General features: G+C 41.4%; 1 protein-coding gene across 7 annotated transcripts; it reads left to right on the forward strand.

Moving 5' to 3' along the window:
• The first annotated feature begins 162 nt into the window (after window positions 1–162).
• RBM39 (RNA binding motif protein 39) lies at window positions 163–27948 on the forward strand. 7 transcript variants are annotated; one of them, XM_073683708.1, is made up of 20 exons: window positions 220–540; window positions 10760–10820; window positions 11037–11202; window positions 11959–12111; window positions 12462–12511; window positions 17941–18135; window positions 19140–19205; window positions 20355–20405; window positions 20972–21089; window positions 21190–21342; window positions 22206–22343; window positions 22453–22518; window positions 22604–22808; window positions 23992–24069; window positions 24429–24485; window positions 24647–24679; window positions 25920–26049; window positions 26321–26426; window positions 26987–27065; window positions 27151–27948. In XM_073683708.1, exons 7-20 carry the CDS (start codon window positions 19165–19167, stop codon window positions 27249–27251), a joined length of 1356 nt encoding a protein of 451 aa, XP_073539809.1. In that variant the 5' UTR covers window positions 220–540; window positions 10760–10820; window positions 11037–11202; window positions 11959–12111; window positions 12462–12511; window positions 17941–18135; window positions 19140–19164; the 3' UTR covers window positions 27252–27948. The 7 variants fall into 7 exon arrangements, with proteins under 7 accessions (XP_073539805.1, XP_073539809.1, XP_073539810.1 ...); XM_073683709.1 differs by having other exon boundaries at window positions 11037–11109; XM_073683704.1 differs by lacking the exons at window positions 11037–11202; window positions 11959–12111 and having other exon boundaries at window positions 163–307; window positions 459–540.

Here is a 27948-nt window from a genome sequence, read left to right on the forward strand (position 1 = left end):
TATGGCACAGCACCCACTGCTATGGTGTGAGGGCAATGCGCAAAGTAAGATCTCTATAGAAGCGCAGCTACGGCGCACGCTGCGAAAGTTCCCACAAATCGCTAATACTACGTGTCTGAGCCGCCGCGGCCATTAGCTGGCGGTTACCTCAGACAGAGGCGGGCGCCGTCTCCCAGACAACTGCTGACGAGCAGCACTGCTGTGTAGCCACGCCTTTCCGAAATCGTCATGCTACCCCTGTATCGTCGTGTTGGAAACCCCGTACTAGTGTAAGGAGCCTGGCGGCCGCCATTTCGGGGAGTCGCAGGTTTGCCATTACACGGCCGTCATCTTCCCGCCCCGCAGGCCCCGTTATAGCTGTGTGGTCCCGGCTGCGGCCTCCCTTTGTCATCTTGTCTCTCCTCTCCGTCCTGTGTACACGCGTTGTTCGCCAGTAACGACGCCCTGTTCTCTTGTAGATTCAGCGCCATTTCTTTCTCAGCACAAACAAGGCCGAGGCCTAGCATCGATCAGCCCTAAGAGCATCCGGGCTCTCCTGAGGTAAGTCCGCGCTCCTCCATCCTCACACGGCCCGGGCAGTTCAGACTTGTCCCGTCGTCGTGTACCGTCTGTGTGAGGCGTCTCCCGGCTCGTCATGTGGAGAGGACGGCGGCGGCCTCTGGTGATAACGTGCCATAGAGGTCGGCGGCCCCGCTAGTAAGGCTGGGCGCTGGAGGTCGGCGGCCCCGCTAGCAAGGCTGGGCGCTGGAGGTCGGCGGCCCCGCTAGTAAGGCTGGGCGCTGGAGGTCGGCGGCCCCGCTAGTAAGGCTGGGCGCTGGAGGTCGGCGGCCCCGCTAGTAAGGCTGGGCGCTGGAGGTCGGCGGCCCCGCTAGCAAGGCTGGGCGCTGGAGGTCGGCGGCCCCGCTAGTAAGGCTGGGCGCTGGAGGTCAGCGGCCCCGCTAGTAAGGCTGGGCGCTGGAGGTCGGCGGCCCCGCTAGTAAGGCTGGGCGCTGGAGGTCGGCGGCCCCGCTAGTAAGGCTGGGCGCTGGAGGTCAGCGGCCCCGCTAGCAAGGCTGGGCGCTGGAGGTCGGCGGCCCCGCTAGTAAGGCTGGGCGCTGGAGGTCAGCGGCCCCGCTAGTAAGGCTGGGCGCTGGAGGTCGGCGGCCCCGCTAGTAAGGCTGGGCGCTGGAGGTCGGCGGCCCCGCTAGCAAGGCTGGGCGCTGGAGGTCAGCGGCCCCGCTAGCAAGGCTGGGCGCTGGAGGTCGGCGGCCCCGCTAGCAAGGCTGGGCGCTGGAGGTCGGCGGCCCCGCTAGCAAGGCTGGGCGCTGGAGGTCGGCGGCCCCGCTAGCAAGGCTGGGCGCTGGAGGTCGGCGGCCCCGCTAGCAAGGCTGGGCGCTGGAGGTCGGCGGCCCCGCTAGCAAGGCTGGGCGCTGGAGGTCGGCGGCCCCGCTAGCAAGGCTGGGCGCTGGAGGTCGGCGGCCCCGCTAGCAAGGCTGGGCGCTGGAGGTCGGCGGCCCCGCTAGCAAGGCTGGGCGCTGGAGGTCGGCGGCCCCGCTAGCAAGGCTGGGCGCTGGAGGTCGGCGGCCCCGCTAGCAAGGCTGGGCGCTGGAGGTCGGCGGCCCCGCTAGCAAGGCTGGGCGCCGGGGGTTAGCCAGGAGGGGTAGCTCATATCAGATGAGCTCTGGGCTTAGAGTTGGCATACGATTTGTCAGACATTTGTTGGGGTGATCTGTTGCCCCTGTAAGGGTCTTCTGAATCTCATAGTTTCGGGCATGGTGATTTTCCAGGACTGGAGATGAGCACCCAGAGGTGTCGGACATTGGCTTGGTGCCAATTAACACCATGTTCACGTGTGAGCCCTGTCTGGATCAAGCAGAAATTGGACTCACTCCCTTTCAGAACACGAGTTTTGCCAAACGTGCATGTATGTGAGGCAGTGAGGAAAGAAGCCGCTGTTTATTACCAGTTTTACTGTGGCACAGACTAAGGACTGGCACAAGACTGGCTGTGGCTGGTTTCCATCTGTTACTAAACTAAAACTTCTCAGTGCGGTGTGATAGGACGTTGTGTATTATGTAAAGAACCTTCAGTCCTAGAGTCATTTTTGAAACTTGTATGCTGAAAGCCATTGCAAGGTCAAAGTACAGAGTAGCATGTGCTCGCTTGGAAATTATAACTCAAGTCAGAAGACTTGAAGTAAGTGGATGGACTTTTAACATATGTTTTCAAGTGCATTTACTGGAAGGAGCAGGTTTATATGTAAATAATACCTCCTGTCAGAATGCAGTGCAGATGGAAGCTCTTTACTGCAGGAGCTTGGCTAATCTGTAGGGGTATCAGTGTACTAAGTCAGTTTTTTTTCTAGTAACAACCAGCAAAATTGGCAAAGCGGCCGTTGACTATTAGGCAATATTCAAGTATCTGTGAGGGTATCAGGGCTGTGGAGTCTGTATAAAATGGACCAACTCCTAAAATATATAATAAATTGGGTACAGTAGTTCAATGCAGTTTGTGGGGAATATTTTTTTCATAAGAATTTGGGAAAGTTCAGAAATGTCCTATAAATGTCTGTCCTATTCCTGATCTAAGGGTCTAGACTTTTAGCTGAGATGAATCTGTGCTACAGTAAATTTATCACTTAAACATGAGCCATGTATGAGGGAGTCGGTGTCATGGAAATTAAGGAGTCGGAGGTTTGGCTTACCCTCCAGGGCTGAGAAGTATGTATGTTCACATGTAGCCTCTTTGCAGTGTTATTATTGGTTAATTTACATGAAATACACTAGTATTGGCAGGAAAAATGCTGTATACGTTACACATGGTTTTAATGCGTTTTTAAGTCAGTTTCTCACTCTTCCTCCTCTGGATGTTGCAGTATCCTCCTATCTTAAAAATGCACCTGGTTTTAAGGGCAAATATGCATGTAAACTAACAACTGTTTTTTTTTTTTTAATGCCCCGATTTTAATGGGTAGAAATTACAGGGCTGTGGAGTGGGAGTTGGTATAAAATGGACCGACTCCTAAAATATATAATAAATAATAAATTGGATACAGTATTTCAATGCAGTTTGTGGGAAATATTTTTTTCATAAGAATTTGAGAAAGTTATGAAATGCCCTATAAATGTCTGTTCTGTTCCTCCACTTTATGTTCATGCTCAGTAGTGAGGCAGGGCTGTGGAGTCGGTGCTTTGGCTTACCGACTCCTCAGCCCTGGAATGCAACAAATATGATGAAAATATTAACGGTTTTTTTTTTGTTTGTTTTTGAAAAAACAAAACAGTACCTCAGGCAAGATAAAAATACACAACATGGACATGATATTTTAGAAATAAAAAATAAGATTATATTCACCTTCCGACGGCCCCCGGTCTCCTTCCCTGTGCTTGCCAGCAGACTGAAGGACCTGCGGTGACGTCAGTCATGTGACCGCAGGCCCTTCGGTGCAATTTCCAGCGATCAGGAACGAGCGCAGCAACACACCCCGGGCCATCGGAAGGTAAGTATAGGTTATTTTTTTATTTTTTACCATTCTTTTACGGTCACACTATATAAATCCATGCTGTTTGCATGGATTTATATAGTGTGACCTAGTTGTCAAGCACTTTCCAAGTGATGCTATCGCCTGGAAAGCTTTTGTCAATCCGCATGCGGAAATGCAAGTGAAGAACGCTTCACATCAGCATGTATTTGGCAGGAAAAACGCATGCACAATCTGCATGCGTTTTCTCTGCCAGGGAGATGCAGAAATGATGCAGAAATTTTCTGCTTCATTTCTGCATCGTGGGCACATAGCTTAAGCCTATGTTCCAATCACCCCTCTTCCCCCAATGGAAAGGAAGATATATAAAAAAATATACACGTTATATCGCTTCATTCAGAAACGTCTGCTTTATCAAAATCTAAAAATAATTAACCCAATTGGTACACACCGTAAGCTTAAAAAATTTCAAGAACGACAACATTGTTTTCTGGGTCTCCGTAATTCCACAAAAATTGCTGTAACAAGCAATTAAAAAGTTACATCCATCCCAAAATGGTATTTACAAAAAATATTGTCTCGACCCCATAAAAAAATAAGCCATCACAGAGCTCCATCAGCGTAAAAAATGAAAATGTTACATGTCTCAGAAAATGCAGACTCATCCCAAAATCTTTTTTTTTTACCACTAAAATATTAAAACTGGGCATGTTGGGTATCACCATAATCATATTGATGAGGAGAATCATATTGGAAGATAATTTTTACCACAAAATGTACACCGTAAAAACAATTTCCCAAAAACTATGTCAGAATTGCGTTTTTTCCCACAATTTCACAGCACTTGGATTTATATCCACTATGCTATGTGGTAAAATGAATGGCGTCATTCAAAAGTACAACCTGTCCCTGTGGACAGAAAAATTAGAGTTATGGCTCTGGGAAGAAGGGGAGGTAAAAAACAAGAACACACAAAATGAAACTGGCCTCGGCATGAACATTTTAAAGGGGTGGTCTGAAAGACAAAGAAGTAATTTTCGTTCTAAATCCCTATCTAATTAGGGCCATAATGTCAACTATGTTCTAATATACTTGCATTAAAAATTCTCTAATTTTTCCTTTTTTTTTTTTTTTTTTTTCCTACTTCAGTTTTGATGATGCTTTGTTTGAGAATTCCAGTGCATGCTGGGATAATCAAACAAAGCGTCACCAGTGACTAACTGGATGTATGCCATTTCGAAGGAAATAGTTAGAGTACCTATGACATTCTGTATCTGTCCTTTTTAGTTAAAGGGAACCTACACTGTGTTCCAAATTATTATGCAAATAATATTTTCTCAGATTTTCCCAAATTACCTATATGAATTGCAGTCATTGTAATTTTCCAGTCAAATAGCTATTAGAGTACAATTGAAAGGTTTTTGTACAAACTGCCTATGATAACAGTATATTTTTAAAAAAATGAAAAACTCAAACTGCACTCAAAATGCATGTTCCAAATTATTATGCACAGCAGAGTTTTCAACCTTTTCATTTTAATAAAGAACAAAAAAATTGTCATTTTTGAAATTATAAGCATTAGCAGGTTATTACAAACTGAAATCAAACAGTTTTCAACTCAAAACTTTATTCTAGGTGATGTTACATTTGCACATAGGACCGCTTGTTCGAAAGGAGCTTCTGAACTCTCTCGTCCATTGAATTTGTCAAGTTTTGGATGGTTGCTGCTTCCAATTGTTTTGCATGAGGACAGAATACCCTCCCAGAGCTGTTGCTTAGATGTGAACTGCCTCCCGCCATCATAGGCACTCCTTTTGATGATGCTCCAGAGGTTCTCAATGGGGTTGAGGTCAGGGGAGCATGGGTGCCACACCATAAGTTTGTCCCCTTTTATGCCCATATCAGCCAGAGATGCAGATGTGTTATGTGCAGCATGAGATGGGGCATTATCATGCATGAAAATGATCTTGCTGCGGAATACACGGTTCTTCTTCTTGAACCATGGAAGGAAGTGCTGTTTGAGAAACTCAACATACATTATGGAGTTCATCTTTACCCCTTCAGGGATCCTAAAAGGGCCGACAATCTCTCTCCCCATGATTCCAGCCCAAAACATTACTCCACCTCCTCCTTGTTAGTGCCGTAGCCGTGTTTGCATGGGGTGTCCATCAACCAGCCATCCTCCACTCCATCCATCTGGACCATCGAGAGCATTTCATGCATGATAATACCCCGTCTCATGCTGCACATAACACATCTGCATCTCTGGCTGCTATGGGCATAAAATGGGACAAACTTATGGTGTGGCACCCATGCTCCCCTGACCTCAACCCTATTGAGAACCTCTGGAGCATCATCAAAAGGAGTGTCTATGATGGCGGGAGGCAGTTCACATCTAAGCAACAGCTCTGGGAGGGTATGCTGTCCTCATGCAAAACAATTAAAGCAGAAACCATCCAAAACCTGGCAAATTCAATGGACGAGAGAGATCAGAAGCTCCTTTCGATCAAGGGGTCTTATGTGCAAATGTAACATCACCTAGAATAAAGTTTTGAGTTGAAAACTGTTTGATTTCAGTTTGTAATAACCTGCTAATGCTTATAATTTTAAAAGTGACCATTTTTTTGTTCTTTATTAAATGAAAATGTTAAACTCTGCTGTGCATAATAATTTGGAACATGCATTTTGAGTGCAGTTTGAGTCTTTCATTTTTTTAAAAAATATACTGTTATCATAGGCAGTTTGTACAAAAACCTTTCAATTGTACTCTAATAGTTATTTGACTGGAAAATTACCATGACTGCAATTCATATAGGTAATTTGGGAAAATCTGAGAAAATATTATTTGCATAATAATTTGGAACACAGTGTATTAGGGCCCCCAGAACCACCAGCAGTTGTCTACCTATCTACATTTCCTGCCTAAGGCTATGTGCCCACGATGCAGAAATGCTCAGGATTTTTTCCTGAGCGTTTCTGCATCTCCCTGGCAGAAAAAAACGCATGCGGATTGTACATGCGTTTTCCTGCCAGGGACATGCGGAAATGAAGCGTTCTTCACTGGCATTTCCGCATGTGGGTGTTAAGCGCTTTCCAAGCGATTTTAGCATCACTTGGAAAGTGCTTGACAACTCTGTCACACTATATAAATCCATGCAAACGGCATGGATTTATATAGTGTGACCCGAGAGAATGTAAAAAAAAAAAAAATAATAAACCTATACTTACCTTCCGATGGCCCCTGCAGCCTTGCTGCGCTCCTGTGCTGGCTGCCGGCAGATCGCGGTACGCTGTACTGAAAGACCTGCCGTCACATGACTGTGACGTCACCGCATGTCCTTCAGTCCTGCGCAATCTGTCGGCAGCCAGCACAGGGAAGGAGTCCGGGGGCCGTCGGAAGATGAATATAATCTTTATTTTTTATTTTATTATTTTTTTACAGCTTTTAATGGTACCTGGGTGTGGAGGAGTCTCCTGTCCTCCACACCCGGGTACCATCCGCACATTAGGATGCGCCAATTCCTCAAGTACAGATGCAGTCTTGCGGAATTGGCGCGTTCTAATGCAAGTCAATGGCGGCAAAAACGCAGCACTTCCTCAAAATAATTGGTAGTGCTGCGTTTTTTTCCGCAATGATAATCTGCAGCGAAAATTTCCGCAGCATGTGCACAGCACATGCGGATTATCATTGGGGAACATGGCAGGCCTTCTACCATGCGTTTTTTAAGCGTTTCTGCAGCTTCTCTGCTGCTGCTGAAATGCTTAAAAAACGCATCGTGGGCACACAGCCTAACAGTCCCTTTATCACATTGGACACTTAAACATGTAATAACATGACTTGGAAGAGGCTGCGTCAAATCTCTTGCATGCGTGCGACTTTGTTCCCGCACATCACTGAGCCTTTGAAGCCAGGTGTTCGTGTCCCGGTATCAGAGAGGCGCACTAGCATGTTTGGAAGTGCAGAAGACTTCCATTATGTGCAGTGCTACCCTCAGAAGCCAGGACACGTACACCTGGTTTCAGAGGCTCAATGATGCGAGATTTGGATAGCGCTGGCTCTTGTAAATCAGGATATCATGCCCACACGGAGCTTAGATAGGTAGACACAACTGCTGGTGCTTCTGGGGGCACAGGGGACCTGACAGATTACCTTTTAAGAGAAGACATCCACGGACAGGAATTTAGTAAATATGGCCTGACAAAAGCAGCCTAAAATCTCAATATTGCCAGGATTAAAGAAAGACCTGACTTTTTAGCAAAAGTCGGGTCCCAACTTCTGGGATTCTCTCATGCGGAGTGGAATCCCACAACGCTCCAGGGCCCCCTTCACTGTTAAAGCAAAAGGCATTGTGTTATTGCGATATCTCGCTCTTTGAACTAAATCAGTGTTGCCATGTTTACTAAGCAGTTACTGATGGCAGCATTCATGCGTTACCAATCTGTACCGATCTGAAATTGCTTAGTAAAAGATGAGGTAGCGCTGATTAAGTTCAGTGCATGAGATCTTGTGATAATACACAATGTTTTGCTCTTTCGTAGTGAGGGGAGTTGTGGAAAATTGGGATTTTGCTCTGTATGATGGGATATCAAAAGACTTTTGCTAGAAAGTCTGGTCCTCAAGCCTGGCACTAGGAACCGTTATGGGCATTTTTGTTAGAGGATTTTACCAAATATAACTTATATGGCATAGTAGATTATGGGTACTCTTTAAAGGGCTTTTCCCACAAACAAAAGTTCATTTTAATCAATAGATCTTGGAAGAATAATAATTTCCTCAATTGGATGTTAAATTAAAATGTTCCTGTGCTGAGATAATCTTATAAATGTGCCCCTGCTGTGTACTGTGTAATGGCTGTGTCTGACCGTACAGGGACATGGTCTGATCATACCACATCCTGGACAGGGGAGGAATCAAGCGTATACAGACATTACAGCTGGGGATCACAGGTGATTCTTTTTGTGAGGTAAAACATTTCCCTGCCTGTTTTTAAACAATGTTTTACTCCAGGAGATGCGGTATGATCAGACCATATTCCGTACACAGTCAGACACGTCATTACACAGTGTGTGACAAAAGCCTTAGTGACTGCTGACTAATAAACCTGGGCAATCTCTTATGTATTGAACAAGGTTGCGTGCACGTCTAGTCAGAATGTGGGAGGAAGTATGTATATCGCCTACTTGCGGTCACGTGACCACTCTGTCTCACGCCAGCACCGGAGAATTCTCGCTGCGAGCAGTGTACGCATTACAAGTCTGCAGTCGCAGTGAGTGACTGCAGAGTTTCATGATAAACCCCGACAACCTCTTTAATTAGATAGCATGAAAATAAGCCAAGTCAATTGCAAACTTATCTGCTGTCATTTTCCTGCATTGAGAGCTTTTCTGTCATGGTGTTAAGCTGATTTTTATGGACCTTAGCTACTAGTGCCTGGCCAATTGTGGGCATTAGTTACATTCCAGGAGATTTATTAACTCTTAACATCCCAGTTGCCTCTCCAGCAATTGAATTCTATACAGCCGTTCGCAGCTCATCTCCATCTCAGCTCCAGATGAGCTGCTGTTATAAATCTTGCAAAATCAGACTGCAGCATAGTCTTCTCTGGAGCAGGTCTCCTAATCATGGCTCTCAATTTCCTGAGCCCTGTACTTGTTCAAATGCTTAGTTATCTATATGTAAATACAGTGATAGTAGTGTACAGTTAAGAACAAACCTCTAAGAGCTGAATGTTACAACAGAACTTGTGCTGACCTTTATAATTCTATTAATGGTACAGCTCTGCTATTCCCCAGATCTTTCACGGAAGGAAGTAAGGAGATGGCATAGTCCTGAGCCTCTCGATGCAACTTGAGAAAACACCTTTTAAAGGAAATATGTCAGAAGGAATACACCCACCAAACTATATGTACATGTTGCTTTTTCAAAGACAAGTCCAGCAATATCTTAACATTTCCCTTCCGTTTCTCCTTTACGGAGAAATTAATGAATTTATATTAAAATAAGGCTATAGATATGAAGCTTCTTTTACTCCGGCAGTATTCCCATGCCAATGCCACTTACTCCAGTATGACTGACTGCTCCTTTGCTTGACGTCACACAGCATAGAGCCTGTCAGTCGGAGGAGACGCTGGGTAAGAAATAAAGCTGGAGTGACAGAGCCTTCAGATTTACCATAGCTCTTCAGCCTCCGTAATGGAGGAAAGGACTGGCCATGTAACTGTTTTGCTGGACCTGTTTTTTAAAAAGCTACATGCGCATATAGTTTGGGGGAAGGTGGGTGAAATCCTGCTGACAATTCTCTTTAAGTAGCTAAGCACATAATCATGACGCAACAAGAAATTGTTTGTAGAATGTGTGGTAACTATGCTTTGATTCTCTGGAGATGTATATGTAAACTTGTATATCTCCTGGTACTATACAATACCCTTGAACTTTGCTGGTGCAACACATAAGTGATCATTAAAATTGTTTTTGTAATATCTTAAAATAAAAAAACAAGCTAACCCCCAACACTTGTCAGTTTAAGTATTGTGTAGTGATTGAATTGCAGAACTCTTGGAAGATGAACTTAGTATCCCCCCTGTGGAGGAAATGGGCATGTAAGTTGTCTGAAAGGGAATCTGTAAATTTGATCAAGTCTCCTGAGCAGTCTATATGGGCATGTAGGTTATGGGAAGTTGAATAAAATCATACTTTGATATCTGTGATCTGATATCTTATTCCAGAGAAATCTACATTTTTCTTACTTGTAAATGAGCTGTTAAGAGCTATGGGCAGGACACAGATCTTCCTGAGAATCTGCCTAGAGAGAGATTTTTTCCAGTGTGAGACATAATTGACAGTCTGCTCTCCTGGTATACGTGTCTCACACTGATAACTCACCCTTTCATGTAAAAAAAAAAAAAGACCCGGAGGCAGATTTTCAAGGATCGTTGTCCAGCCCATAGATCTTAACAACTCATTTACATATTTAAAAAAAGTGGATTTCTTTGGCTTAACATATCGGATCACAGATATCAAGATATAATTTTATGCAACTCTTTAGACATGCATGCCCATATACACGGCTTAAAAGGGTTGATCCTGTCAAATACCCTCTAATGCCCCCCTTCTAAAATGTAAAAATTTACCAAATATAATTGCTTCCAGCAAAGACTGCCACAAGTCCAACAATCCACATAAAATCTTCCTGAGCTTAAAACATATCTAAAGTTAGCAATTCTAAAAGGCCTGACTTTACATAATCTTTGTAGTTTCTGCTTCTGAGCAGTTAAAGACTTTCAACTTTTTCTTTACAGATTGACCAAAATGGCTGATGACTTTGATATAGAAGCTATGCTTGAAGCGCCCTACCGGAAGGTGAGAAAAATCTGTCTCATGTTTTTATTTTTCAAGCTTAGTTAATCTTTGAAACTCCTGCAAAAAATGTTAACTAACACCCCTGGAGCTCTCGTGACTTATCCCTTGGAGATGTTTCATAACTTGAAAAGTAAATATTTACTGTTGATGTGATGATTTTGTGCAGTAGTTTGACTTCAGCGTGATAAATAAATGCCCATCTATCTCTTTTTGTAGACTTGCCTAACGATATATCACCTCTACTCCCATGAATTCACCTTTGATTCCAGTGTGAACTGTCAATCATAAGGTAGTAATTGAGTGACGTATCGCTGTACCGTGGTCCCCTAGGTAAAAAGACTTGCCTATGAACTGCCGAGCTTCGGTTTGGCTTAGCAACAAGGTGAATAAAGTGGTTTTGGGAAAGAAATGGGGTTCCAAGAATATCCACTTTCACCAGCCAAGATCAGGGCAGTTCAAGCAGATTTTACTCTGCACGTTTTACTATATTTTGTAAATATTTTTTTTTGTTAAATAAAAGTGGGAAGAAAACTGGTGGAAAGTTTGACATGGGAAGCTTTCAGCCTTACAGTAAATAAACGTGACCAGATTCTTGGATTTCCAACTAAAGCACTCTTTCTTCCCTTTTATCCTTTTTTTGTGAAATTACTTGGCTATTATGCTGATCTGTACCTGAGGCTCAGCAAAGTTTTGTAGTATTGTAACACAGACTTCACGTACTGTATATGGCGCATTATGTTTCTGTGTTGCCTTAATGCAAATTTCCATTTTGGAAATGTAAAATCTCCCTATCCTCACCATGTCTGGGGAAATAACCAGTAATTTGCATGCAAAAGCATAGAAAAGCTCAGTGTGACTGAGGCCTCATTGTAGGCATTTGAAAAATCCAAGTTTGAACTTGGATTGTGGTTTATTTACCACTTAATTTCTCTACGCTTGTTTATGTATTGACAGTTATCCCCTCATAATGAAGATACTGGTCATAGTGTAAAGGCTTCCTGAGCCTTAATTAAACATGGATATTTTCGTATTACTAGGAATGGAAGTAGGAAAATGTTTAGGTTTGACAGGTACATATTTGATGATTTTTCTTGGGAGTCAACGTTACTAAAGCAGTGTGAATCCCTGTTTGCTTCAGGGCGAGATGTGTGACAGAGGTGGCATCAAGCTCTTACAGTCCCAACCCACCAACGAAAATGGGCGAAGATCACAGGAATGGCATCGATCACAGGAATTGGATAGTGGTTGCTGCTAGCGTGGCCACTTTGCTCTTAGGCAAACGATAGCCTTGGTACTGACCAGAAGGACCACAGCACCTAACCAATGTTTAAATCAATACAAATTTCCACATGTAGGCAAAACTACAGCATTTTACAGTCACAGGATGCTCTACGACATGAACTGTTTAAGTACAGACAACTAAACCAAATTGCACTAGTTAATTTTAGCGCTTATTGACATTGTAGTGGAACTCTTAAACAAGTTCCCATGTATATCTTTTTTTTTTAGCCTTACACACATTTTTTAGTAATTTAGTCATTAAATTTTTGTTTATTCTCTCATTCCAATCCCCTTTACCCTTTGCCCACTTGAAATATTTCCTCTTCGCCCTTATGATGTTCTTCTATCAACCCTGCTTAGGACGAGAACAAACTGAACAGTGCAAATGGACATGAAGAGCGTAGCAAGAAGTATGTATCCCTGTATATTCTAATATACTCTATCTTGCTATTTTTCATGTGTTAATATTTCCTGTAACTTGCTTGCCTCGTATTGACAGTGTATATTGACATGCTATTTTTCATGTGTTAATACTTCCAGCAATTTGCTTGCCTTGTATTGTCAGTGTATACAGTACACAACTTGTTGAAAATTGCAAATGATGTAAAAGTGTGTGACTGAGCATACTGCCATTATCTGCACTAAACTCTTGTGATGCTCCTGGATATGCTGATAGCGAATTCTATTGTGTTAACCTAAAGGTGCATACATATAAGGCTGTGTGCCCACAATGCGGATTTGAAGCGCGGAAACACTCCAGAAACGCATTGCATACCTTATCCCATGACTTCCTATGACATTCTGCAAGTTCTGCGCACATGGTCAGGATTTTTTCTGCGCCGATTTTACTCGCAGAAAAAATACGGACATGACCAATTCTTGTGCGTTTCTGCGTGCGTATTTGCCTATACAATGCATTGGAAAAACACATGGCAAATACGCACGCAAAAACGCATGTAAAAACCGCATGCTTTTTTCTGCCAAGGAGATGCAGAAATGCTCAGGAAAATTTCTGCTTCATTTCTGCATCGTGGGCACTTAAGCCTTAGACTAAAGTTGGTCGAAGTGGTCGTTAATGTGTATGGAGGTCTCAATACTCTTCTGCAAAACATGTCAGGGAGAGGAAAGAACTGCTAATCCTTTGGTACACCAGGAGATAAAGGATGCTGCTTGTCTTTAAATTTTAGTTTGACCTAGTTTTGGCAAATCTACAGTGTTGAGAGGTTTCTAAGAATATATATATTTTTTTAAATCCCTGTTTTGCCCAGTGCACTGCCTCTACTGCTGCCTGTCTTTGTTGACTGGAGTGGTGATGACACTAATTCAGCTCTTGTGACTGCTGTAGCCTTTTACTGGACTTTGCAGTCTTGTACAGATTACCTTGGCATCAATACAGAGCACAGTAATTGGCTGCAGTGGCCATGTACACTGCAGCCATAACAACTGGCAATGAAAAATAATTCCTGGTAACCCCTGTGAACCTAAACAAAAAAGTACCAGTATTTAAATAACATGTATATGCATTATATGTGGCAGGCACTGCTGCTCAGTCAGCTCCATACGTGTTGTGGGTGTAGGCTGATACTTGCCTGCAGCTTCTGTGATCACAATGTTTAAAGAGTAACCGTCGTTTTTATTTGTTAAATCAACAGTACATATGAAAATAAGCAACTTTGATATGTTTTCATTAGAGAAATTTGCTTCTTTCTCTGACAGGACTCATATTTAATCTTTAAAATTTTCAACTCGCGGGTAAAATCTGTATTCAGTGAAGAAGTACTTTCCCATTACTGAAATAGAATTTTATCAGTAGCGCTTGTTATTTCCTATCTAGATAGAAGGCAGAGGAAGGAGGTGCTAGAGGCAGAGCCCCCCCCCTCATCCACATAGAATCTTATAGTAGCAGCTTTCATCCATCTCAGTAATGGGAAATGTCTTCACTGAATACAGATTTTACCTGTGAATTGAGAATTTTAACAATGAATAGTCTTGGCAGAGAAAGAAGCAGATTTCTCTGATAACATATATTACAAAGTTGCTTATTTTCATGTGTACTGTTGAGTTATAAAATTAAAATGATGGTTATTCTTTAGCCTCTTAGAGATTACCTATTATCAAAAATCACACCCTTTTCTAAATATTCATTAGTTCATCAGCTGTCATGTGCCGCTTAGAGCCATGGGTGGAATCACGATCCACCTGCGGCTGTTAACATGTTAAATGGCGCTGTCAATCTGACAGCGGCATTTAACGTGATTGCACCAGAAGCGTGTCACTAACTTCGCTCCTGTGCTTGTCATTGCCGATCTGCTGTGAGCACTACTCCGTGGCTGGCGTTCATAGCAGATAAGCATTTCTGCTACTCACAGCAGTGCTAAAGCCCTGCTGTGTGTAGCGCAAGTGATCAGATGATCACAGCTTCAAGTCTCCTAAGTAGACTATCGAGTAGTAAAAAATTGAAAGAAAACTAGGAAAGTTCAAATCACCCCCTTTTGCCCCATTCAAAATAAAACAAAAATACACATTTGGTATCTCCACGTTCAGAAACGCACGATCTGTGAAAGTATAAAAATAATTCATCCGGTCGGTAAACAACGTAATGAGAAAAAAATTAAAAACTCCAGATTTAGGTTTATTTTGGTCACCGCAACATTGCAATAACAGGCAAATGGTATCAATAAAAACGTCAGCTTGGCACGCAAAAAATAAGCCCTCACCTAGCCACAGATCCTTAAAAAATGGACATGCCACGGGTCTCAGAAAATGGTGCTGTGACTCCCCCCCCCCCCCCCCCCCCCCTCCTCTTTTTTTTCACCTCTTAAACAAGAACCTATACATGTTTGGTATCTGCGACTCGCATTGACCTGGAGAAATCATAAGGGCAGGTCATTTTTAGCATTTAGTGAACATGGTGAAAAAAAAATATGTAATTGCACTTTTTTTTTTTTTTTTCCTCGTTTTCCAGTACACTATATGGAAAATTCAATGATGATGTTCAAAAGTACAGCTCGTTCCGCAAATAAAAAACAAGCCCTCACGCCATATTGACAAAAAAAAAGTTATGGCCCTGGGAAGGAGAGCAAAAAACAAAAATGGTAAATGGCCTGGGGGTGTAGGAGTTAAAGGCATTTGCATACCTTGTGAAGGGGCGTGCAAATGGTATGCAATCTGCCGACTTTCAGCTGGAACAGAAGTTTCCAGCATGCAAAGTAGCACAGAAGTGATCGATCTGCACTCAGTTTAGAGCTCATTTTCAGTTCTATAGCATCATAATGTGCGTGCAGCTGTTGGGACCATAGTTTTACTTTTTAGTTTTCACTTCCGCTTAGCAACACTTCATGGCCGTCTTGCTGCTTTCTTCTCTAATCAGTGTTTTCACGTCGATAAGAGCAGTGTGATTGTCATGGATATTGAAGTGCTGCCGAGTGGCAGAGAAAACTCTTCTAATTAAAACGAAACTATGGCCCCGACAGCAGTGTGCACATTTATCTGTCACTTCATATCACTGAACTATTTTCTTTGCACTAAGCAGTGAGAGTCTTGCAAACTTGCTGTTTAGTGAGGAGAGAACGTGGTGTGAACATTAATGAACGTGCTGGTGTTAGGACAGTTATTTCATTACAAGAGTTCTCATTGCTGCTCCACAGCATTTCTGTCCATGCATGGCATTGACTTGTGGACAAGCTTATTAACCCCTTACTGACATTCGCTGTACATCTATAGCACAAGCCTGCTAGTGAGCTTGCACCATACTCTGCAGATAATGGCTGTGTTACAACATTTGTGCAAAAATATTGCGATTTTTGACATTTATACTAAATTAGCACGGTGGCTCAGTGGCTAGCACTCCAGTCTTGCAGCGCTGGGGTCCTGGGTTCAAATCCCACCAAGGACAACATCTGCAAGGAGTTTGTATGTTCTCCCTCTGTTTGCATGGGTTTCCTCAAGAGTTCTGCGGTTTCCTCCTACACTCCAAAGACATACTGATAGGGAATTTAGATTGAGCCCCAATGGGGACAGCCATGATAATGTATGTGAAGCGCTGCGGAATATGTTGGCGCTATATAAAAAAACTAAAGATTAAAAAAAAAAAAGCGCCAGAACGGACAGGAGGGGGTGTGATTACTCCTGTCCATCAAATAAATCACAAGTTGCACCACTAAAATGGCATAACTTACCCCAGCATTGTATGCCAGCCCCTGACGGTGGTGCAAACTGAGCATCGGACGCACCTGATCCATTAAGCTGTGTGTGCTGTTTAAGGTCAGTGTGTTCCAGCAAGCGCTTCGAGACTGGTGTGTACAACCCCCAGTCTTAAAGGGGGAACCTGTCACCAGAAAAAAACTATTAACCTGCAGATTAACCCCATATCTACAGGTTAATGGCGCTATGCTGGCCGGCGCCTGCACGTAGCCTAACACTGCGGTGAGAAAAAGAACTTTATTCTTCACAGCAGGGTTCCCATTTCAGTCACTGCCAGCGAGGATTCTGCCCTGAGTATACAGAACAGCAACTGTAACCCTGCCCCAGGCACTGACTGACACTGGCTTTACATTGAGGCTCGCTCTGTCAGGGCCAGGGCAAGGTTACAGTCGCCACTCTGTATACTTAGAGCGGTGACTGAAACCGCGCCACCTGACTTAACACCGGCCCTGACTTAACACCGGCCCTGACTTAACACCGGCCCTGACTTAACACCGGCCCTGACTTAACACCGGCCCTGACTTAACACCGGCCCTGACTTAACACCGGCCCTGACTTAACACCGGCCCCAATGAAGAGCCAGTGTCAGTCAAGGCCAGGGGCGTGGTTTTAGTAACGGGGGCGGTGCTGCTGCTGGGTCAGCCATCACTTTGTTTATACAGAGAGGTGGCTGTAACAGCGCCCCCGTCATTAGGGCCAGCTGTCAGTCAGGGCCGGCGCGCGGTTACTGTCGTTCTGTATACTCAGAGCGATTGCTGAACTGGCGCCACCCCCGTGACTTAAACTGGAACGCTGCTGGGGAGAATAAAGTTAATTTTCTCCCCACAGCACTGGGCTACATGCAGGCACTGGGCATCATAATATCACTATTAACTTTCAGATTTACCCCATATCTGCAGGTGAATAGCTTTTTTTTTTCTGGTAGGTTCCCTTTAATTGCCCCTATTATCACCAACAGCAGCACACTTCCTCTTATACCTTTTTTATGTGCATTAGAAACCTGTGGAGTCAATGAGCAGCTGTCAGCCACTAGATGGTAGCGTGCTTTCTTTAAAAAAAAAGTTGTATAAATCAATGGCTTTTAGATGCTGCCTTTCAAAGCAAACAATATTTAAAACTAACACCCATATAATTTTTTTTTCCACCTTGTGTGTTTGCCCTGATAGATATTCTTCAAATCCTGTGACCATTTCCGCTGATCAGTTAGCCATAAGGTGGGACCTGCTACGTCTCAACCGATCTTACTCGTTAGCTAAAAAAAAGCTGTCAATCACCAGCTCACTAGATTCCTAAGCACACTATAAGAAGGAATTGTAATGCAAAATTACAAGTTAGTTTTGTAGGAAAAGGTAATAAATCATTCTGCTAGGTCCTGTTTTATACCATGCTGCACACAAATTGGACTATGTTAAATTTACAGGATTTGTCAAAATCCCTCACATTTGCTGAAAACTGACAGTTATCTCATACTTTGGCACATCATTAGGCTATGTCACCATTGTCTGATTGGCAGGGGGCTGAGAACTTATCACTTAATATCGACGTCTGTTTCTTTTTATTACAATGCAATGGTAAACTTGAATTAATAAAATGTCTGAAATTGCGACACTTTTTACATTTTGTTTGCTATTTTAAGGCGAAAGAAAAGTAAAAGCAGAAGCCGCAGCCGTGAAAGGAAGCGTAGTAAGAGCAAGGAGAAGAAACGCAGCAGGGAGCGAGAGAGGAAAAGAAGTAAAAGCAGAGAAAAGAAGCGCAGTCGCAGTAAAGAACGGAAGAGGAGTCGGTCAAGAAGCAGAGATCGGAGGTTCAGAGGCAGATATAGAAGTCCATAGTACGTATATATATATATATACACGCCTGTGTAGTATCATAATCTCATTGTAGTAAGAAATTATCCTTAATGCCCTCTGCATCACTCTTCTAACATAGATTGGTACTTTCTGGATACTATTACCATGGATGAAGCGGCTGTAAGACTAATGTACCAGATATGGTCTGTTATCCTTTTTAAAGTGCACCTCTAAAAATGGTTTTGGCATTCTGTTTCTTTACTACGGAGCACCAACTTTCACCCCACTGTCCCCTTTCAGAAGTTAGGCCGATACAGGTGCATTTGTACTGCAGTCACTTGAAACATCTTGAATGCAGGTGATCTGCATTTGAATTGTTGCTTCTAAAACACACTGACTGTCCCAGTGATGATTTAGGTGTGTCATAGTAACAGGGGTGAGTAGTAATATACTTAATTACTTAAAGTTCATATATTTACAGAGGTCACATTGAAATGTGTTGTACATTTGACACTAAAGTCTTAAGTAAGGCTCAAGTGATGTAATGGTGCTTCTTACAAAGGCACTGGTTTATGGAACATCCAAGAATTCATCACATGTTATAGGCATTGAATATCTGTTGGCCATGCAAGGTGTTTTGCAGGTAATTGCCAGTCACTACAATGCGTTTAAGTATTCACGCATTGCATATTTAATCTGTTTTAGATTTCCCTTTTTTGCTTTGACATTTACACTAAAGGCAACTCTGCATTAATGTTAGAAATGCCGACTGGTCATTTGTTTGTGATTTGCTTTCACTAAGTTTGTACAGCTTCTTTCCTAATCATTTAAACGATTGTGGCTACAGTATTGGCCAAATTGACACTTGGTAATTAACAGGAAATTAATACAAATATAGACAAGTGTCATAATTTTTTGCCTATTTTAGCAACTTTGCATACTTTTTTATTTTCTTGAAGCATGAGTTATCTTTCAAAGTGGATGTTTATCAATGTTAAAATGACTTATTTGTACAGAACTTAATGTGTTTTTAATCCATTTATAGTTCTGGACCAAAATTTGGTAGCTCCATGCGTGGAAAAATGGGAGTACAGCACAACGTGAAGATAAGGTAGGCAACCTCTTGTTAGAGATGTTTAATAATGTTCAGTCTTAGCCTTAAGAGTACCTATACTTAAATATTTTCAGAATAAGCTAGTGTATGTGCATAAAGAATAACACCTTTTCTGGCCATTATAAGACTTGTGTTCTATATTTTTCACTAGTTTTCCCCTCTGTAGGCTCTGTTTTGCAATTGACTCTGAACTGGTAGAGGGTGACTAGCTGCTATGTCTCAAGGCATGGAAGAGATACTAAAGCTAAACTAAACTGCAGCACAATCTGTCTCCTTGCTTGCTTGTTTTCACACCTGTTTCCTCCCCTCTCCATAGACTTCAATATGCTTGGTAACCGAAAACCTCAACGGCTGGCAGTCAGTCTTGTTGGATTTAGGCGGAATAATAGATGATGAGTTCAAGGGGGAAGATAATTGCATAAGTGCAGAAAGTACATTTTACATAGTGTCTTATATTTGCTTGTATGATTAACTTGTATTTAATGGAAGTATAGTATCCGTTTATAGTGTAGTTGGGATCCTTATACAATGATTGCATATTCTATATGGGGACTTGCTTAAGTTCCCTGTACAATGGTTGATCAGGAGCGTCACTGTGCAGAAGAAAATAGGCGGATGCTTTGGTGATCCCAGCGGTCTACCCCCTTCTGATTTTGTATTGTTGAAGGGTTCTGCTCTTTACTCACCCTCCCTGGTTCAGCATTAAGGTTCCGCTGAGTGTTTCATTGCCTGCATCTCTGCCGGCAATATCTGAGCTCTGCAGCTTTGTCCAAGTTGAAGGTAAGAGCCGCTGAGCTCCCTGATTTGAGTGCAGCTGTGTCGAAGTGACACCAGCGCTGCGGACGTTGACTTTGGGAGCAGCAGCAGAAACTGTGCTGAATCCCGCGAGGGTGAGTAAAACAGTTTTTCTTTAAAAAAAACTGCAGCCTGGAGGAAAGGGTTGAGAGAAAAAAAAAAGTTTGCAATAGGATTTAAACACTTCTGTTCACTTAGTTGAGGCAGCATTTGTACTTGGGATTAGCATTTTGCATGGAGTAAGGTGGTGAGTTTAACGAAGTGTGGATGTCAATATTGTAATTATTTGTTGTATATTTTGTATAGTTAGATACAAAGTGAACACTGTTAATGCTATTTATTTTTTTTAAAGCGTCGTTCAAAGAGTAGAAGCCCACAGAAGAGAGAGAAAAGCCCTGTAAGGTATGAAACTTTTGTGCTTCAAATTCCTTCTGATTTGATGTGGTGTTTAGCAGGAACCATAAGACAGCCTCAGTTGGCCCCATATTAAGTAAATAGGGCTCATAGAACACAATTGGTAACAACCATGGCTTCCGATACAAGTCATGATTCATAAGGCCCATGATAGTATGTCTTGTGTTTTGTACAGAGTGGTTCAAAGAGCATGGTGCAAACTTATAGCCTCCATAACTAAGAGAACATAACACAATTTTGTTAAGCTGAAAAGACAGTCAAAATGTTATCCATACACTACAAATGTTCAGTGATTTCCATTGGTGACATGGCAGATGTCAAGGTGCAAGTCCAGTTCTGTCCAGACACTTGCCACCTTATCCTCAAATATGGACTCTGCTGTTTTAGGGATGCTTTATTTCAGGTCAATTCACCATTCATTATCACTAAAATTTGTACCATTCTTTTTGTATCTCTCTGTATTATATTAGGCTATAGAACTGTAAAATTAAACTTACACAAACTGATGATTTAATGTTTTTTCTCCCTTTTTGCCAACTTTTTTTTTTTTTTAGAGGGCCAATTGATAATCTATCACCAGAAGAAAGAGATGCCCGCACTGTGTTTTGTATGCAACTGGCAGCAAGGATCCGCCCAAGAGACTTAGAAGAATTTTTCTCAACTGTTGGCAAGGTAAGCAATAGCGTCAATAATAATATATATATATTTCTTTATTAATGCATTTTTTTTAGTGTGTATGTTGTATTGTTTTTAAAATATCTGTGTTTCTTAGGTTCGCGATGTAAGGATGATCTCTGACAGAAATTCCAGGCGTTCTAAGGGCATAGCTTATGTTGAGTTTGTTGATGTTAGCTCTGTACCTCTGGCAATTGGTTTAACAGGACAGCGAGTCTTGGGTGTTCCTATAATAGTGCAGGCTTCTCAGGTAAGTTAATATTCATGCAGTATGGTTTGACTGTACTTTTTATGACTACATATGTCTCCAAATGAAGCAAACTAGGCTTGAGTTAAACAAAATGGTCTTGCAGCTGCATAATGACCCAAAGAGCACATCCAAATGCACAAAGGTCATTTGCATAACGTTAAATACTTTTGTGTAGAAGATTTTTGAAAAACAATGAACTTTTCAAATACAATTAATCTTCAAACATTTTTCTACTGAAGGCTTACTTAAATAGCCTGCTCTCTGAATGTATTTGCACTAACCATATATTTCATTCTGCAGCAAGCTTGTCTTCTGGTTGAGCATCTGTAGATGAGTGAGTTGTGTGCAGGTACTGGGGAGCCCACAACTTATTTTAAGTAGTGTTCCCAACACTGCAAAGAGGGTAAATCAGAACAGTCATGAGACAGGCAGGCATTGATGTTCTATGTAGCGGTCTGCCTGCACTATGGCCGAGAACCCATAGTGACAGTGAGCATTCTCGCCACACTGTTCTGTATAGCTGTCTGGCTGTGCAGTATAAGCCAGAAGCTCCTACTATGAGTTCTTTGCCATAGTGCAGGCAGACAGATGCATGGAACTACATCTGCCGAACTCATGAACGTTCCGATTTGCATTCTATAGTGTTGTGAGCATTACTCAAAATGTGCTCACTGATCTGGTCAGTGTGAAGCAGCTGCTGCAGATAATTTCAGATCGGCCCCTATTCTCTAAATTAGACACTTGGTAGAAAGGATACCATACATACTCTTGATACGCATCAATTAGTGACAACTACAAGTGAGTGCAATTAGGGGAGAACGTGTGTGACAATAATTCTAATAATTGCCTTTTTTTTAATACAGGCAGAAAAGAACAGAGCTGCTGCAATGGCCAACAACTTGCAGAAAGGCACTGCAGGACCTATGAGGTTATATGTTGGATCCCTTCATTTTAACATAACCGAAGACATGCTGCGTGGAATATTTGAACCTTTTGGCAGAGTGAGTGTAAAAGTTAAAAAAAAAAAAAAAAAAAAAGCCATGGTTTCTTTTTCTGTTTTTTTTTTTTCTGTGTTTTCTGATTGTAATTTTTTTTTATATATATATCAAGATTGAGAGTATTCAGCTGATGATGGATAGTGAAACTGGCCGCTCAAAGGGATATGGATTTATTACAGTAAGTACTTAATTTACCGGTTTTTGTAATAAGTGAGCTGAAGCATTCAGATAAATAACTTTTAATTTTTCCTTATCAACTTTAGTTTTCAGATTCTGAATGTGCCAAAAAAGCTCTGGAGCAGCTGAATGGATTTGAACTGGCTGGACGACCCATGAAGGTTGGACACGTGACAGAACGCACCGATGCTTCAAATGCTAGTTCATTTTTGGATAGCGACGAGCTTGAGAGAACTGGAATAGACCTTGGTACTACTGGTAGACTTCAGCTGATGGCAAGGCTTGCAGAAGGTATGCATCATAAGTAATTCACATTAAACTTCACTTATTTTTACATTTTATTATAAACCCATAGCAGCTCAACCTGACTTCATTTCAATCAATAATTTATGCAAATTGTGATGTTTCAATATTAAGTTAATTAATGGATAGCCCTTTTTTTTTTTTTTGGATGGGGGGGGGTTCTGTCTTTTGTTTGTTTTTTTTAACTGGACAAAAATGGATGGTAGTATGAATACCCCTCTGCCATTGAGTCACAAAATTCAGTATCGCGTAAAGATTGAACCTGAGTTTAGGAGTTCAGGCTAGTAAGACACTGGGAAATTTAGAACAAAATGTGAGCAGTTAAAGCAGTTAAAATAAGATCAGGAAAAGGGGTTATTGATGAGATTGGGGGGGGGGGGGGGAAGTATTGGTCAGCAGAGACCATTAGAGAAAAAAAGTCCAAACTAACTCTACAAAGAACTTTGCATCAATCAAGTTTATCTTGACCACACTTTAATTTTTCATCTTAGTCCTGCCATAAGATGTTCAATACTTACAGATACTTATACCTTTATCGACTTTCCTGACTGGTTTTAATGAAAAATATCATTCCTCATATCCTAATAATTCAGAAGCATCTTTTCTTTGTTGTCAAAGGAGTTGATCATTAGGACATAAAAACATACGTGTGGGAGATGGGACATTTGATACTGAGAGGCATGATACATAGTATGGAAGTGTCAGCAGGGAAAGTTCTATCCATACAGTAAGGTAATCTGTATGACACTCTTGGCAATAGTCGGGTTAGGCCCTCATTCAGTTTTGGAGGGAACTTATAGACATCTGTTAAATCTGGGAGGAGGGTGGGGGCAGGTTGGTGCCGCCAGGTAAACCCGAACATGTCACGCTGAAGAGCTAGGAGAACGTCTAGACATTGGTCACTTTTTCTATCAGATGCACAACCGTTACATGCAATGGAGATAAAGGCTCCCCGCCCTGCATATTGGTACAGGTCCCTGCGGTCTAACCCCCACAGACTAATAAGTTATCCTCAGACCATCCCTTTAGGACTGTCCTCATGCTGCATTTGCTGCTGCAGTAGTATGTGTGTTATGCAATTTATAGTAAGGTACCTTGGAAACCGGTACTTTCCATTTTATCCAAAATTTGTAGCTCTATTTTTTGTTCATTTTTTTTCTTCTTTTGACAGGCACTGGATTGCAGATACCTCCTGCTGCACAGCAGGCATTGCAGATGAGTGGTTCTTTGGCTTTTGGTGCTGTTGCAGGTATAGTCCCTTCTAATCACTATTGGGCTTTTAACGTGTACCTTAAGTTGAATAGAAGAGCAATTAAAATTAAGGTTTTTGCAAAATTGTTCTATTTTGATACTAGGCCATCTGGTTCTAAGCTGCAGCACAGATTGGCCACGGTCCTTCATTTGGGCGGCTCATTACCCTGCAGTAGGAGATAGTTGCCCATAGCCTAGTACCCTTTCATGACCCGGCAAATTTCTTTCATTCACCCCCTTTATTAAAGAGCCCATAACTTTGTTTTCACAGACATATTAGCCATTGCTTTTTTTGGTTTTTGTTTTCATGCCTTTCATTGTTGGGGAAAAAAATAACTTTGCAATATTATTTTCCAGGTGATTTTGGTGATCCCAAACTTCTCAATTATGGAGCGGTGGATTTTATAAATAAAGGTACAGATTTGGCTTATCTTACAAAAAGCTACCTGACAATATAAGTAAATTGAAGGGGAGGAAGGGTGATCAGCATATTCCTTTTAAAAGGGGTTCATATGCTTACTCTACATTGCGGTGTAGCTTTTATGTTTAATTGTTATTCTTTTTTATACATTCAGATCTTCAGTCAAGAATTTCACAACAAAGTGAAGGTTTGTATCCCCTCCTGTTTTTTTCCACCCCCCCCTCCCCATCCTCGCCTTTCTTTACTCTTAAAGATCAATTGTAGTTTGTTGCGTGCACTATATGGCCACTTTCAGATGTGTCAGATCTGTAAAATACATGAAAAATGGGACATTCAGCACCCCAATGACACAATACATTTTTCATATTATATTTTGGACTTGCCACAGATTTCTGCCATGAATGTCAAGAGTGAAATCTGCTTCAAGTGCCGTCTGTTTTTTTTTTGTTTTCTTTCTTTTCCATAACTGGTGAAGTTGTTCACATCATATTCTATACATCTTGCTGAATTATAAATTTGTGTGCTTTTAATTTCACCCCTGGGTGATTTTTTTATTTTTTTTTATTTTTTATTCTCCTTGCAAGAGCCATAACTTTATTTTGCCATCCACATAACCTTATGAGGGCTTGTTTTTTTGCTTGATGAGTTGTACTATGAGTGGCCTCATTCATTTTATCATGTGATGCACTGGAAAGTGGGGGAAAAAGTGCATCCAAATGTCAAAAAGAAAAAAAAATGCAATTCCACAATTATTTTTTGGTTTATTTACTATATTCTGTATACAGTAAAATTGACCTGGCAATATGATTTTCCAGGTCAGTACAAGTACTCAGATACCAAACGTATAGTTTAGGGGTAAATCTGTAAAAAAAAAAAAATTTGCTTTTGTCGCCATTTTCTGAGACTCGTAACCTTTTCATTTTTGTGATATGGTGCTGTGTGAGGGCTTTTTTTTTTTTTTTTATTGTGCCCTGAACGGACGTTTTTACCGATAACTTTTTGGGGTAGATACGATTAAATCAGTCGTCATCTACCAGGAAAGATGCCGGCTGTGTGCGAGCCCACATCAAATTTGGAGACAAAACTTTTGACATACATGTACGTCAAAGGTTGTGAAGGGATTAAAAGAAAAACCCAAACAGAATCCATAAGAGTCTGGTAGTCATTGAGTTTTGAAAAAAAACAACCTGAAATCATCATTTAAACATGAGTCCATGACACAGGATGGAAAAAAATCTAAATAATGTGAGCTTAGACTGCAGTTTTACATTGCAGAATGTCTGTGTACCATGCATCGTCAAAATGATGCAGCCAGACATCGTTCACGTCAGTGGCGGCTTTGTATGAGACTTTCTGCAGATTGTTTTGCTCAGTCTGTCTGTCTGGCATGATCCATATCATAATGTATAACTTTTTGCACTTTACAGCCCTTGCTGCTGCTGCCGCCTCTGCTGCTGCCATCTCATTGACGTCATCCTCTTTACCAATTCCTGCTGCGGCTACTCAGCCACTTGCCACACAATGCTTCCAGCTGTCAAACATGTTTAACCCACAACAGTAAGTAACTTTGCTTTATATTACTCATGTTTGTCTATTGAAGCAGAGGTTTTGATTATGTACGGTATATTTTAAAATGTATAAAAACCAATGTGATACAGACACAGATGGCACACAGATGACAATACTCGTCTAACCCCAGCCTAAAACCTTTAATTACACTTTTGTGTGTTTCTAGATGTAAACTATTGAAGATTTTTGGATTCCTTGTCTCTTTGGTAGTGCTAGTAATGAATTTGTGACTGTAACTTTTTTTTTTTTTTTTATTCAGGGAAGATGAGCCAGGTTGGGACACGGAGATAAAAGATGATGTGATTGAAGAATGCAACAAACATGGAGGCGTTGTTCACATTTATGTAGATAAGAGTTCACCACAAGTAAGTTTCTTACTTTGGAAAATAATTTCTATAATGTATGTGTGTTGCTCAGTTTACTGGTATATCAAAGTAAATAGCAAGCTGCATTATGACCCTGCTGCATTGTCTCCATTAAATCTTGTGAACACTTATACTGTGTTCATTTTGGTTTTTTCTAATCTACTAATGCCCTTGATTATAGGGGTTTGCAAGATAACACTAACAGTGCACACAGGTAGCTGCTACCTTTGGGGTACCTTTTGCACTAAACACCTCTATAACCAAGGACATTAAATGTCATATAATAAAATAAGATCTGCCTTTTACTCTTGGCCGTTTCAGCTCCGCCTCTCTGCGTATACATTAGAAGCATGGGAGTAATAACATGTTTTGGAGTTGTGTATTTTTCATTATTTTACACATTGATGCTCTTGTGCAGCGTTTGCATTATTCTGGATAACCTTTTTTGAACTTGAAACGCAAGCGCCTTTATACTTAGTGTGATTCAGTGTCTTATCTCAAGTGGGTTTTTTTTGCATTGTCTAAGAACTTTATTAAAATGTTTTCCTCTTACTTTACAGGGTAATGTTTATGTTAAATGTCCAACCATAGCATCTGCAATTGCAGCAGTTAATGCTTTGCATGGAAGGTGGTTTGCTGGTAAGTTATTATACTTGTCAGTGTTGTCATAAGTAGTGTAAAACTTGTAAGTTACTTTAAACTGATCAATTTTTGTTCTCCATAGGTAAGATGATTACTGCTGCATACGTCCCCCTTCCAACGTATCACAGCCTCTTCCCGGATTCCATGACATCTACTCAGCTTCTGTTTCCTGTTCGTCGATGATTCTGACCCAGACTATTTTGTACATAGGATATACTATACTTTTCAAAAGAGTGTTGTAGGGATTCTTTTATTTAGATGCAGTTGGAAGGGAATGGGTGTACTGTATTTTTGTGTACAAATCTAAAACCTTAATGCAGTGTATTGGCTTAACTGCAATTCAATCTGTTAATTTGCTGTGCTGCCTTACTGTCCAAGAGGAAATGGGACAGCAAAAAGTAAAGGGCAATGAAAGAAATACCTGAACTGTTATTGTGTTGGGGATTTAAGTACAAATCATAAAACCTGTTACAAAAGTTTAAAAAAAAAATATATATAGTGCTTTAACATGTTTCTCAAAGTTAGCAAATGAGGAAAAGTAAAGAACTGCAGTTTAAGTCTCAAATGATTACATTTTATGTATCTGTGAAATTTATTTTGTACATAGTTCTGGTATTCCTTCTATACCAAGTAAAATCTCAAAGGTGTTTCCAGGCAGGAAATGTAAGCATTTGTGTTAGAAGGCTGTCAGGGAATGCATTGACATTTTGCTTGGTTGCATATAATCTTTTTTGCTCTTTAAGCTCTGTGAGCTCTGAAATAATTTTATTTTTTTGTTAATTTAGTGTGTTTGACAAGACTGCTTAATATTTCTATCCAACAACTTTCATATTTCAAGTATCTTTGTAAAGAAGCTCTCAAATAAAATTCTTTGAAACAA

The sequence above is a fragment of the Phyllobates terribilis genome, unplaced genomic scaffold (genome assembly GCF_046119375.1).
Source record: "Phyllobates terribilis strain yellow unplaced genomic scaffold, ASM4611937v1 Scaffold_5__5_contigs__length_657084704, whole genome shotgun sequence".
In the NCBI taxonomy this organism is placed as follows: Eukaryota; Metazoa; Chordata; class Amphibia; order Anura; family Dendrobatidae; genus Phyllobates; species Phyllobates terribilis.